The sequence below is a fragment of the Euprymna scolopes genome, chromosome 1 (assembly GCF_053919585.1).
Source record: "Euprymna scolopes isolate OS-2025 chromosome 1, ASM5391958v1, whole genome shotgun sequence".
NCBI lineage: Eukaryota > Metazoa > Mollusca > Cephalopoda > Sepiida > Sepiolidae > Euprymna > Euprymna scolopes.
Window position 1 is genome coordinate 99,670,493 of NC_136482.1, and position 13,741 is coordinate 99,684,233.

Below are 13,741 nucleotides of genomic sequence, written 5' to 3' on the forward strand. Positions count from 1 at the left end.
AATTAAAATTAAAATATAAAAAGTGTTTTTTCCCTAATTAATTATACTTATGTTGTTGAGCTTTTGTCTATTTTTCCTATGGTGGGTTTGGTCTGGTGGGTTTTGTCTGGTGAACTTTTGTCCATCCCGTCATAACTCTCCTGTCCAGCATTGGCAAATTTTACATGGGGTGACCAAAATGTTTGAAAAAAAAAAAAACTTTGGATATTCTAAAAGGTTTTGTCTTGATTTGAATTAGGTATAAATAAATTTGTGAATTCAAAGATTTTCATACCTCTGTGTGAGAACACACTTTGTTGATTCTATGAGTTTTATTTCCCATGTCTGGTTGTAAAATAAATTTTCTAAATATACAAAAGGTGGGTAAGATGAAGGTAGAATGCAATAAAATCAAAGACTAGTAATAAAGATGATTCTTGATTTATTGAAAGTGTTTGACAATTTAGCAGTTAAATTTCTCTACAGTGAAAATTTTCCAACATTAAAATGTAAGTGATTATTTAAAAATCATTTTAAATACATTGAATATGTATTTTATGAAAAAACATTAATACTAATATGTTCGTTTATTAATTTTTGTTTCATATTTAAACTTACATTTTAGTGTATATTTGTATAAATGTATTGTAGATACACATCCTCAGCTAAATCACTTTCCAAGCAAAATGAAATTTTACTTTTTAGGTGATTCTGTGTGAACACTCATAAAACCTGTAAGGGATGAAAAACAATAAAAAAAAAACTCAATTAGTTATGAATTTAGAGTGGGGTGGAGGTGGGTCAATTCCACATATAAATTTAACATAAACTGAGCTTCCATTTCTGAGACATTCTAGCATTTATGAAAAATCGTTAGTTTGCTCTGACAGGCAAATTATGTGTTTGTGTGTCTTATATTATATATAATAGAAGAGGGAGGCTACTTCTTTTTTTTTTTTTAAGTGATTATGCATAGTTTTATGACCTTGCCAATTTGACTTAATGTTAGTAGAAAAAATATTTAGTGAAGATCCCTAAAAGTTAGAATAACCCTGAAATAATGATAATTTTATGTTTAAAGTATATCTGAAAGTGATTTTACATAATAAATTCTAAAATAATTGTTTATTTTTCTTTATGCTAAGTTTTTCAAGGTGTTCACATATAATCACCTAATTATTTTTTGGCTGAGGAGTGATTTAGTTGAGGGTGTTAATATATAAATTGTTATTATTATTATTATTATTATTATTATTTGTATCTTGTTTTTCTTTTTTCAATAAAAAATCAATCTACTATATATCTGTTAATAGGAATAATCAAACAAATCTTTCTAATTAAAGTAAAATCATGAACATTCTTTGATAGACAGAAAGTATAGAATAGTTAACAAAGCACCTCCACCCAGCCCTTCTCATGTTAGGAACGGTTTTATAAATAGTAGTATTACTTTTTTTTTTTAGAAATTCATTTTAATATGGGTAGGGGGCTTTGTTAACTATTTTGTTCCTATACGATCTTCTTATTTTGCATACCAATCATCGACTATTTTCAATTTGTATGCAAAAATTAAAATAGCATTCTGCCAACCTATAATAAACTAATACAAATTGAACTTGTTTTAAAAGGGAAATAAATCCTTAGTTGCCTCATTATTATCGATCAATTACATGGAAAACATTTAAAAAATATATTTAAGAAGATCTACTCTTGTAATATATGCCCCATCTTCCCTGTGTATTTTTTTGTCGGTGAAAATATATGTGGATATTACATAGAGGTTTTACAGTAATTAAAAAAAAAAAATTAAAAAGAAAACGACCACAATATTTAAAAATTTTAACAGAATAAGAATCGAATCAATAATTGTATGGGAATCAAAAATTTAGGCCAGAATTGGTAATTGTATCAGAATTGGAAAAATTTTTTGAAATCGTCCCATCAATAATATCTACTATTCACTCTATTACACGGGATTTATTTCTTTTGCTAAAATGAAATATATCAACTCATATTTATTTTTAAATTTAAAGCTTGTTTTCATAAATATAGACACTGTTGTTAATTGGAAACGTAACCTGACGATGAGTAATGTTTTATCAATTGAAAACATAAATAAATGTGAGATAAGAATTGTGCAGCTGTTTTTGATATTGATCTGTTTTTCATACAAATTAAAGATATTTTATAAACTATCTGAAAATGAATGAAAAACTTGTGAATGAAGGGTTATTTATAATTATAAGTATTCCTTTACTCATGATCAAGCATGCAGTCGAATAAGAGTTATATTGAAAAAAAAAATCTATATATAAAGTTAGATTTGTACATCCACATATCTATAAAAGTGAATATGTGTGTGAGAGAGAGAGAGAGAGAGAGAGAGAGAGAGAGAGAGAGAGAGAGAAGACAACTCTAAACCTATATACTCAACAAAATTTTGATCTACAGACTTGAAAATTGGTATATAGAGTATTCAGACATGTGAAAAACTTTTTAATTGGTTTTCATCCAGAAAAAAGGGCTGCTAAAGGGTCAAAATTTAAAAATTGGTACTTGGGAGTCATCGGATTTTTATCTGTTTGTCAACTGTTTCATGAATGTGCACGCATGAATTGTTCACATGACAGATTTCTTATGTTAAGAATAAGTTGTATTTAATACAGTCTTTAGGTTTTGGTTTTGATCTTAGCTGAGTATTTTTCCTTTTATTTACAAAAATTGAACTGTTTAGAAAAAAACACAATACTCGCATGCACATGTATCAGTTTTTGTATGAATCAAAATATAATATTAATGCATATTTTACGACTGGGCAATGTCGGGCAGCCTGCTAGTAAATCTATATATTTGTATGTATATAATTCATCCCTAAAATAATTAACTGATCATTATAAATTTTAGACATAAAGGGTTATAATGTGGACTATATTCAGTTTAATTTCGTTTTATGCAAAGTATACAAAAGGGTGAGTTGTAATTTTTATGAAAATTCAGAGTTTTAGTTTTTGTGAAATTTCAACAATGGCTATTAGTCATCAATTAATAAATATTTCCTAAATTTCAGCTTCTTTAGAGTATGTTAAAAGTTTTTTTTTTTTTAGGGGGCATGGATATAATCTCCCATTTGCAAATACAAATATATCAACAAAGATGACAACCAAGATGAGAATAATAGTCCAAATAATGCAAAAAATAATTATAAATCCTCATCTCAAAAATATACATTCATCATATAAAAAAAAAAAAACGGATTCCAATTCAGAATTAAAATAAACAAGCCATTTATTTGGCCTTAAAATACACACTGGGAAAACCAAGGTTATGTTCAATAAATATGTCACAAAAACCTCAGTTATAGTAAATGGTGAAAATATTGAGGAAGTTGACAACAACATCTACTTAGGGACGATAGTAAGAAGCTATGTTGATATCATGCCTGAAATCAAATGGATGGATAATCTTTTAAACAACATCATGAAGAGTAAAAGCCCACTATCAACAAAGACATTTTGCCTGTTATGACATATGGTAGTGAAATATGGGCACTTAATAATGAATCGACAGAACCAATGGCACAGCACAAAATGGAATGCATTATATTCAGTATTAGTCTTCTTTTGTTTATTATTATTATTACTAGCATGGGTTCCCGGCATTGCCCAGGTGTTTGGAGGTGTGTGTTGAGCAAAAAAAAAAAAAAAAGTGGTAGTAGGAAAGCAAGCTCGAACCTGTACCATGAAGAAGGAAGAGAACGTGAAAAAAACGTGATGTCTTTGCTGTTACGACCACTGCCAAACCGAAACTGACGTAGGTTTAAATTAAGGCTAGACAATCGAAAAGAGGGGATGACTTTCAAAAATATCGGCGAAAAAATCGACCCCTCCCTGTAGAAAAATGCCCAGTTGAGGGTGAAGAAATGAATGTTTTTAGCCAATTTTTCGGTATTTGTAGTTTGAAGGGTTGAGCTTCAAAACGATACTGATCTTGTGAAAATCCGTCGCCTCTGTCGAAAGTTTTAGGCAGACATGCAAACATACATAGATTTATACATTTTTAGCTCAAATTTTCGACCCAAACCGATTAAAAATCTTGTCCTATCTCTGAATACCCTTTATGTAAAATTTCAAATGTTTAGACCAGAAATTGTCTGAGTAATTTTGGTAGAGGTCAAATTTTTTTTAACTTTGACCCTTATTATGACCCCTTAATATTTATTGTTTTGGGCTCAAATCAAGTTATTAAGTTAGATCCATGTCCAAGGAACCTATATCTAAAATTTCAAGTGTTTTGACCCAAAATTAGCGGAGGAGTTTGGTAGAGTTCTCAAAGGTCAAATCGTTGAACTTTGACCCCTTAACAGCCAAATTTCTGACCGAAAACTGATTACAAAGATTTTCCCAAATCTCCATACCCTGTATATCAAATTTCGAATCTGTAGACTGAAAATTGACAGAGTTATTTTGTAGGGAAATGTACACACAAAGACAGACATTTTCACTTTTATAGATATATAGATTATTTTATTTTCCATTTTCTTGTCTCATGCTTCAGATTAGAGTTCCAACTTTTCCTGTCTGTTACCATTTCATTTATGCATAAAAAGAAAAGAAACACTTGGATCAAACAGTAAACTAGAGTAAATGACATCATCATCACCATACAAACAGCTGAACATAGCTGGGTAGGTCACCTTTCAAGATCTACAGACAACAGGTGAACATATAGAGCAACAGAATGGACCAAGAGGTAAAAGAAAAGTCTAAGAAGAATAACCCATTGGAGAGACGACCTTGACAACTAATTCGGTTCTAGATAGCCAGATCTAGTTAAGGACAAAACAAGATGGAAGGAAACCAGGGAGAAGTGCCTCCTTTAGGAGTGATCAACAACCTTAATTTTATTGTTTTATTTCTTTTGCTTAAGGGTCTGACATTTTCTGGCAGCTTGCAAACCCAGATTCCAAGCAGTCTTGGGAATTGATTCTGTTCAAATTCTATTGTTTAAGATCCTTGTTGATGGTTTGCATCTAAGTTTTCTTGGGTTGTCCCACCTCCCTCTAGCCTTCTACCTCAAGGTCTTTGCATTTTCTTATCCAAGAATTGCTCCTCTCAACATGTCCAAACCAATGTAGTCAAGTGATAATCATCGAGTTTTGGTATATTCAGCCTTGTTATCAGAGTATGAGAACCAATATGCACAGTCTGATCTGACTTAACATTATATATCCATCTGATCATCATTCTATTATTATATTAACTTATTTTTATTTCGGACTATTAGTCTCATCTTTATTAGTTGTTGTTTTTCATCTTTTATTGGTTTGTTTATTCACAACGTTTTGGCCAACTATTCCTCTGGCCTTCGTCAGGTGGTAACCGCGACGGATAGAAACATCGAATCTCCTAACTGCATTCTCAGCCATCACTGCCATCCGTAGTTGTTGTCGTCTCACTACATTTTTTGGCCAAGTAAACCTTTGGCACGCTTTGGGTGGGGTTGGATTCTTTGATCTTATAAATCCACGTTTATTTATTATCTGATCTTCCATAGTCGGGTCCATACCGATTGGTATATATATTATTCCTTAATTGGAATTCGTTTTTTGAGATGAGCATTATATATATTAACTTATTTTTATTTCGGACTATTAGTCTCATCTTTATTAGTTGTTGTTTTTCATCTTTTATTGGTTTGTTTATTCACAACGTTTCGGCCAACTATTCCTCTGGCCTTCATCAGGTGGTAACCGCGACGGATTTATAAGATCAAAGAATCCAACATTGATCGCCCTTTGGGGCCCGTGGCGCAGTTGATAAAGACGTTGAATCTCTACAGTTCCAGATGAACATTGTCTGAAGATAGCGGTTTCAATCCCACCCAAAGCGTGCCAGAGGTTTACTCGGCCAAAAAATGTGGTGAGACGACAACAATTACGGATAGCAGTGATGGCTGAGAATGCAGTTAGGAGATTCAAAGTTCCTATCCGTCGAGGTTACCACCTGACGAAGGCCAGAGGAATAGTTGGCCGAAACGTGAATAAACAAACCAATAAAAGATGAAAAACAACAACTAATAAAGATGAGACTAATAGTCCGAAATAAAAATAAGTTAATATATATAATGTTCAAATTAAGGAATAATATATATTCTATTATTACACTGAAAATAAGCGAGTGAGGACCAGCACTTGCCTCCATTCAGCATTGCACTTTTAATATAGTTGCTATATCCCTTCTAATAGTGAAAGAGACATTAAGCCAGGATCAAGCATTTGAAGTGGTCCTGATTTGTTTCACCTCCGCCATAAAAAGGCCCATCTTTGCTTATTGTATAATATGAAGATTAGAGAAATGTTTAAATCATAGATTGCAAGTAAGGATGCCAAATATGAGTGCTAGCAGAGACGATCTCATAGTGTCTTTATTTTAATATCTGATACGAGTCCAGAGATGTAATGTAAATCAAGTGGGATTGGCTATGTCGCATTTAAATGAATAAGAAAAATAACCTAATTCACATTTAAGATCGGGATTTGCAAAATCTGAGCTTGATATTGTGAAGAGATAAACAAAAAGTAATAGGGAGAGAAAATGTCAAGTAGCTGTGAGCCGGATGATTTTTGACTAAAGCAACAAGTTGATCATTTTCATTTAATTATATTAAATTTATATTTAACAGTCCCATTAAGTGAAAACCCTTCCATGATAGATTTTCAAACCCTCTTTTTCAAATACCTCAAGATGTCAAGACTGGCAACAGTTCATGAAACTTAGTCAAGGCTGATTTTATCGTAATGCTTGAACTAAAACAACATCAAACAAAGAGAAAACAAACAAAAAAGTAACAAGAAGTTATATTTACTATTTATTATACATGTACAGTGCTCAAAAAATACTGTCATTTTCATCTTTTTAATAATCATCTTTGGGACATTGTAATTATTATACATGAAATTATACAATTATATAATTAATAATGATAAATAAATAATTTAGATTCAATCTCTTTTTTTATTTCAGTCTTGGGTACCCTTGTTAAGTCGGCAAGTGAAGGCAAAGTACCCTTCTCTTTTTTACCTGTCGTAAGTGATCAACTATATATTTTTAACTGAGGCTTGAGAACATGTTGTTCTTCCTAGTAAAAACATTTCTATTAGTGAAACTCGGCTGAAATAATATCCAAGGCTTTTTTAAACATTCTAAATTGGAAGAATGGTAAATAGTGCCATTCTCTCTGTTAGTGTTAAACAAACAATATAAAAGCAAAATAAAAAAAAAATATATTTTATTTTTTTCCCCTCACTACTAAAACTTCAACGGTGATATTGAATTATCTTAACTAGACACCGCTATTCCAAATTCAAAGCAACAAGTTTCCATCAATAAATTGCCTCTTCCACATCAAATTAAAAAAAAGTCATAAAATCCTTTTTAGGAAAAATTTTATATATTAGCTGGAATAATTTTTTTAAATGAAAATTGGTATTTGCGCAGTTTATTTAGATATGATTTTCGAATCAAATTCAGTTTTTAAGGTTTTTTTTTTCTTCATTAAATTGAAAGTACAGAATAGTTAACAGAGCTCTTCCCCTATTCCTCATGTTAATACTAGTTTTCTAAATAATAGCGTTATTATTTCAACAAGTTAAATCACAGAAGTACATGAAAATTATCAAATGATTAAAAAAAAATCTATTTTTTAATTAGATTTAATTATTTTTTAGCGTGCAATCAGTTTGAAACAGTCTAAATTAAACTTAACATGTGGTTTATGACCGTATATAAGACAAACAGTCCACCGATGGCGACCCACATTCATGAATTTGGAATAGCAGTGTCTAAATTAGATAATTCAATATTGCCACTTTAGCTTCTTCGATATGTTAGGAGCATATGAGAGAAAATTAATGCTTAACTTTGGTTTAGGCGCACAAATGAATAATAATACTTGACTTCTGAGAATTTAAACTTAGATCAGCCTATTTGGCATATTGGTTAGAATGTTTGCTCATGGGTCAGGAGACCAGGGCTCAATCCTCGGTTGAGTTATATAAAAAAAAAAAAAAAAAAAAAAATGGTACCTGATGCCTTCTTGCTAAACATTCACATTCAACATAAGGTAAAGATCAAAAGTGTGGAGTAATTCTGAGAAAGGAGTGGCGCCCTCCCTTACATCTCGATGGAATAGTGAGTAAAAAGGGGCTTTGAGGTCGTCTTCGACTATGGTTGATCTATTTATTTATTATTAAACTTTGAATTCAAGCCAGAAATTACTTTGTATTCGTCAGTTTAAACACTTCAAAATTACTTTCAAATTTTGAAAGAATTGCAAGTCAATTATTTTAATCAATTAGTAATAAATAAGCAAAAAAATTGCTATGTATTGATTAAATCGCAAAATTTCACATATAATTGTGAAGCCTTTAAACTGGCGACTAACGTAAATATCCCCAACAAGAAGCAAAAATTACCCTTCCTTCACTGTTGTAGAGGCTGGAAAACTTTCTTGGGCGGTTTGCCTTTGGAGTTTCCTCCTTCCTCTCTAACATGAATAAATCTTAATGTAATGTGAACAAATTTGCTACACAACTCCCACTTAGACTGCCCTCTATAAATTTAGCCCCTAATCACAGCAGCCCCATACATCTCAGTTGCAAATATGCTTTGTTTGGGATGAATAAAAGTTGAGAGAGAGAGTGAGAGAGCGAGGAGAGGCAACTTTTGGCTGTAATAAAAGTTTATAGGCAAACAATAGACAAAATACTTGCGCTAATTTTATATATTTATATAAAAAAAATCCTAATAAATATACAAACAAACAAAATACTGGTTTCATTTGTGTTTTCCAAAGGAAAACATTTTCTCACGCGTCCCTGTCGTATCAAAGAACGAACCAAAATGTTTTTTTACGATAGAGTAGGTTTTCCTTTTTTCCTTTCCATTTTTTACAGTCAGATCTGAGATATAAATGATGTAAGTATATGTTGTATGTAAAAAGGCAGAAATAATTGTAAGTTTTGTTGTTGTTGTTGTTGTTTTGTTTTCATGATATAAAAATGGACATTTAAAATATTTTATGATATTGTGTGAAAATACTCAAAATCACTGCAACGAGAAAGTGCTCCTCCTCATCTGATCGGATAACATGTTGTTGGAATTCGGCTCTGGCTCTTCAACGGAAACGTCCACTTTCGTCCACTGTTTGGTCTTATTTGACTTTCGGATTGCATCGACAACAGTCTGTACGTAAAGGGCGTCTTCGAAATTCGACGCCGAAGCGACAGGTTCCGCCTGCCAGTTTTGTCTTTCCTCTTCTTTCTCAAAAGCATCTTTCACGGCCTCGATCATGTGGATAAGACCCTTCAGATAAGGACTGGGGATTTCGGTCCTCGCTTTCGGGGAGATGCCGTATCTCTCCTCCTCTTTGATCGGGTCGAAATGAATCAGCGATTCCCGGGTCGCATTCAATCTCTGCTCATACAAGTCAGAACCCCGTGCAATCAGTCGCCCCTTTTGCCCACAAATGACGATTTCTTGGACAAACTGTCCGGGGATGTGGCTATTCAGCGTCACTGTAACACACGCACCCTTGTCGAGCTCCATTTGGAAAGTGCAGAAATCGTCGCTGGTGATTTCTCGGATTCCTTTAATGTTCTGAGTTTGTTTCGTGTAAGTCTTTAACATGCCGTGAACACGCAGGGCCCGTTCTTTGGTCAGAAAGGTGATCACGTCGATAATATTACTGCCGATCGTGTTTAAAACACCACCGCCCATACCTTCGTCACACATCCAGTCATACTTCTCTTTCGGTAAACCGCCGTAGTGAACTTTCACTTCGCAGATTGTGATGCTGCCGAGGCATCCCTCTTCGATCATCGTCTTCATCTTGATAATAGTTGGCAGGAAGCGGAGTCCATAACACATCAGGGACATCAACCGCGGATAGTACCTGGCTGCCTTGACCATGTGTTGAGCATTTAACTGCATTGGGCCGGACGGGGCACTACATAGAACATGTTTACCGATGCCCAAAGCTTTCACAGCGATAAACCATTGGCTATGGGGTGGGCAACCGATAACAACAAGGTCGACATCTTTGCGTAACAAGACATCGTCCACTTTGCGTGTGCTGAACGGGATGTCCAGTTGGGTAGCTAGTTCCTGGGCATCCAAATTTTCACTTCCCCACAAGGCGACTACGGGAAAGCCACATACTTTTAAGATGGGTACAAATGATTGTATCGTAGCAGTAGTCCCAAACACTCCAACTCCGGGTAACATTGTGTTTGATGACGCACTGATCGGACACTATCCTTGTTCCTTGTTCGACACGAAGCACGTAAACAGTAAGCACTAAATCAGTGCGCCATGTTGTATATCAGAAATTAAACGAGCCGGTGTATGAGAAAAAAAGTCACCGTACAATAATATTCCTCGAAGACACTTGTCGCTAAAAACGCACAAACAAATAATAAATAAATAAATTAAGGCATTCCGGCATATTTCTCGAGGCATTTCATTATTGCATTACTTCCCTTGTTTTCGAGACGGTGATAGATGATTTAGCGTTTGGTACTTGTACACTTTAACCAAGAGATTAAAAAATGAAAATATCGAAAAAAGGTTATATTGTACGTATCCGTTTTGGACTGAAGATCTCAAAAAAAAAATAAATAAATAAATAAAAAAAAATAATAATTTAATTTAATTTGAACGAGTAGTTGTTTTTTTTTTACAGCGGAAAAACACGTTCTTATGAGAGCGCGTTAGTCAGCCATTATAGAATTTGTTGACACGCCACGGGGAGATAACTCAATGTAAAGCGCAGATACCCCCCCCACCTCTTTATTACTAGCTTTTCTTCCTAAAAATCGAACCTTTTGCTCGGTATCATAACAAATTGTTTTGTTTTTTTTTCGCTATAAAACAAAAACTACTTGATGAAATTCAGTGAATTCTTTTTTCGGAGAACTTCCGAAAAAATTTCTTACATTCTTCTTCTTCTTCTTATTATTATTATTATTTATTTATTTAGTAGTAGTATTTGTATTATTATAAGTAGTTTGGCATAAGAATGATACTTTTCTGTAAAAAAAAAATATGTTTATTTACTTTTAATAATGTTTCACAAAAGAGAGTTAACAGTTGCAAGAAATAAATATTACACATTTTTTTTTTAAGAAAAGTAAGAATTGTTCACATTGTTCCACTTATTTTCATATAAAATATTAATAATAAAAAATAATATTATAATCTTACATATATTTTATAATTAGGGCTTTTTCAACTTTTAACCTCATAAAATAATCTAGACTATCAAATTAAAACCTGGTTTTAAAAATCTAAAGTGTCCGAAAATATAAAAATAAAATGTCCTTTTTTCAAATTAATTTTGAAATTGGAATATATATTAATTTGTGAGATAAATTGTTGCAATTGAATGTGTAAAAATAAAGTAAACAAATACAAATAACTACATGATTGAAACAAAACAGCAAACAGAACAAGACAATTTTGTCAATGAACAATGAGCACCTTCAGCTATCAGCTCCACCCCAGCTAGTTGTCGGACTGGATAGTGTTTTAGGGCAGTTAACCATTTTTAGTTTGGTAAGAGAGATAAATTCTGTACATTTGAGGGAGGAAGTAAAGGGTGAAAATATTTTTTCCTTAAGTCCAAGTGGCAAACCTCCCAATTAAATCCTTAATACTACTAATCCTAAGTCCAAGTGGTAAGCCACCTATAATTAAACCCTTAATCCTATCACTGACCCTAAGTCTGAGTGGCAAGCCACCCCAGTATTTGTTTCCACCTTCCTGTTCCAGATCCCATAGACTTTTCTGATCTTCAGATATTGACTATTATTTGATCATCTGCTCTGGTACCATATTAAATAACTGACCCAATTTATTTTTCTGTTTGACTAATCAGACTAGTTAACATGGTTAGCTACTCTGGTCATGGATGCCGTTTCTTCATTCACTTGTTGCCAATCACTAGTATAGTCTAGCATTTGACTCAATTAGCTTCTCCTGCCAATGTTCTGGCAGACTTTGTCCAGCTATTGACTAACTTCACTAATTCAATCATTGACATGATCAGCTTCTACCATTTCTCTTACTGTTGACGGATTTCACTTGTCTAGCTATTGACTAAATCAGCCCAGATGCCATTTAACCCTGCAGCAGGGAATCATCACATATATGGCACCCTTCATTCCGCATATGTCAGATCTCGCGGTATCCAGGAGAAATCTTTTAAAAGAGAAGCGGATACAAGTGGACAGAAAATCATCAGACCCCCCCCCCCCCAGCAAATCAAGGATTTGATTTGCAAGGATATGTTGCTGCTATACTTTGACTGTGCAAAACAAACTGTCATCAAAGTTGATACATCAAATAGAGGGCATAGCATTCGCATCAAAATCTTTAACAGAGACCAAACAATGTTATGCCAACATAGAGTGGGTTTTGTGGTATAAACGCTTCAGAACTTACATATATGGAAGTGCATTCCAGGTGGAAAATGTACATAAGCCTTCTGGAAATGATCAACTTAAAAAATTTAGTTGCAACTCCACCTTGCCTCCAACACATACTGTTATGTTTTCAAAGGTATAATATGATGAGTGCATATTGCCCTTAAAAAGATATGATGAGTGCATATTGCCCTTAAAAAGATATGGCATTAGTGAATGAATTCTCAAGGCTAAATAATAAATAAAATAAGAAAGCTAAAGAAGCCATTGACTTCAACCTAAGAGCAGATTTTTTCAACTCCAAACCTAGCTCAGTTACACCAAGCAACGAATGAGAATTCCATACTATGCAAACTAAGGGACATTAATCTAAGAGGTTGGCTCGATATATTCAGTGAAGTAAACAAAAATATGTGACATATTGATCTCATTCGAATTTTATTGAAATCAAACAGAATAATAATACCCAAATTAATGTAACATGAGATATTACAAAAAAGCATATTATGGACATTAAGGGATGGAATGTAAGCTCCGAGCAAAATCTCTGGTGAGTGAATTGAACAAAAATATGTTTCAATTGAGCAAAGAACCAAGGTCATACATAGTACAAACCCCTTCTGGAAAAACTATCAAAATCGACGGCACCTTAGAATAGACCCATCCAGAACCAAATCAAGTACTGAGATACACCCAACTGAAATTCCTCAAAAGCCGATTAAAAACTGTACACCCAGTGTAGAGACAAATGACACACAAAAGCAACAGTCAATACCTGAACAAACATCCTACAACAATACAACAGATGAAACAACTAGATGTGGATGTATAATCAAACAACCTAAAAGATTAAAAGATGGAACAATTACAAATGCACTTTTTTGCCTTGTTTTGTTGTTTTCTAAAATTTTCTTTTTTTTCTCTTTTCATTTAACCGTATGAAAGAAGGGGATGTGATAGTATGTCACGATTACTTTCCCTTAGATGACTTCCTTTTTTTTTCTTCCCATTTTGGAAGACCACGAGATGCATTGTATAGTGTAAGCAGCCATGATGGTTATGTCTCTTTATTTTATATATATATATATATATATATATATATATACTAGCAAAAGTACCCGTCATTGACTGGGTTCAAAAACAGCGTATAGAAAATGGACTCTGATTTATGAAAATATGATAGGTTATGAAAAAGAAGGGTTCTAAAGAGATAGCTTCGAATTTGGGGGTATCAAAACCAAAGCAAAATATGATGAAAGTAAAAATAAAATAGATAAACCC

At 33.1% G+C, this 13,741-nt stretch overlaps 1 protein-coding gene across 1 annotated transcript; it reads right to left on the reverse strand.

Moving 5' to 3' along the window:
- Positions 1-8,750: 8,750 nt before the first annotated feature.
- On the reverse strand, positions 8,751-10,664 carry LOC145259247 (glucose-fructose oxidoreductase domain-containing protein 1-like). Its single transcript, XM_080117117.1, has one exon. It carries the CDS (start codon positions 10,260-10,262, stop codon positions 9,084-9,086), a length of 1,179 nt encoding a protein of 392 aa, XP_079973243.1. The 5' UTR covers positions 10,263-10,664; the 3' UTR covers positions 8,751-9,083.
- Positions 10,665-13,741: the final 3,077 nt, after the last annotated feature.

Excerpts from the sequence above, each read along its gene's own strand:
- LOC145259247 (XM_080117117.1), bottom strand. The coding sequence starts at position 10,262 with ATGTTACCCGGAGTTGGAGTGTTTGGGACTACTGCTACGATACAATCA.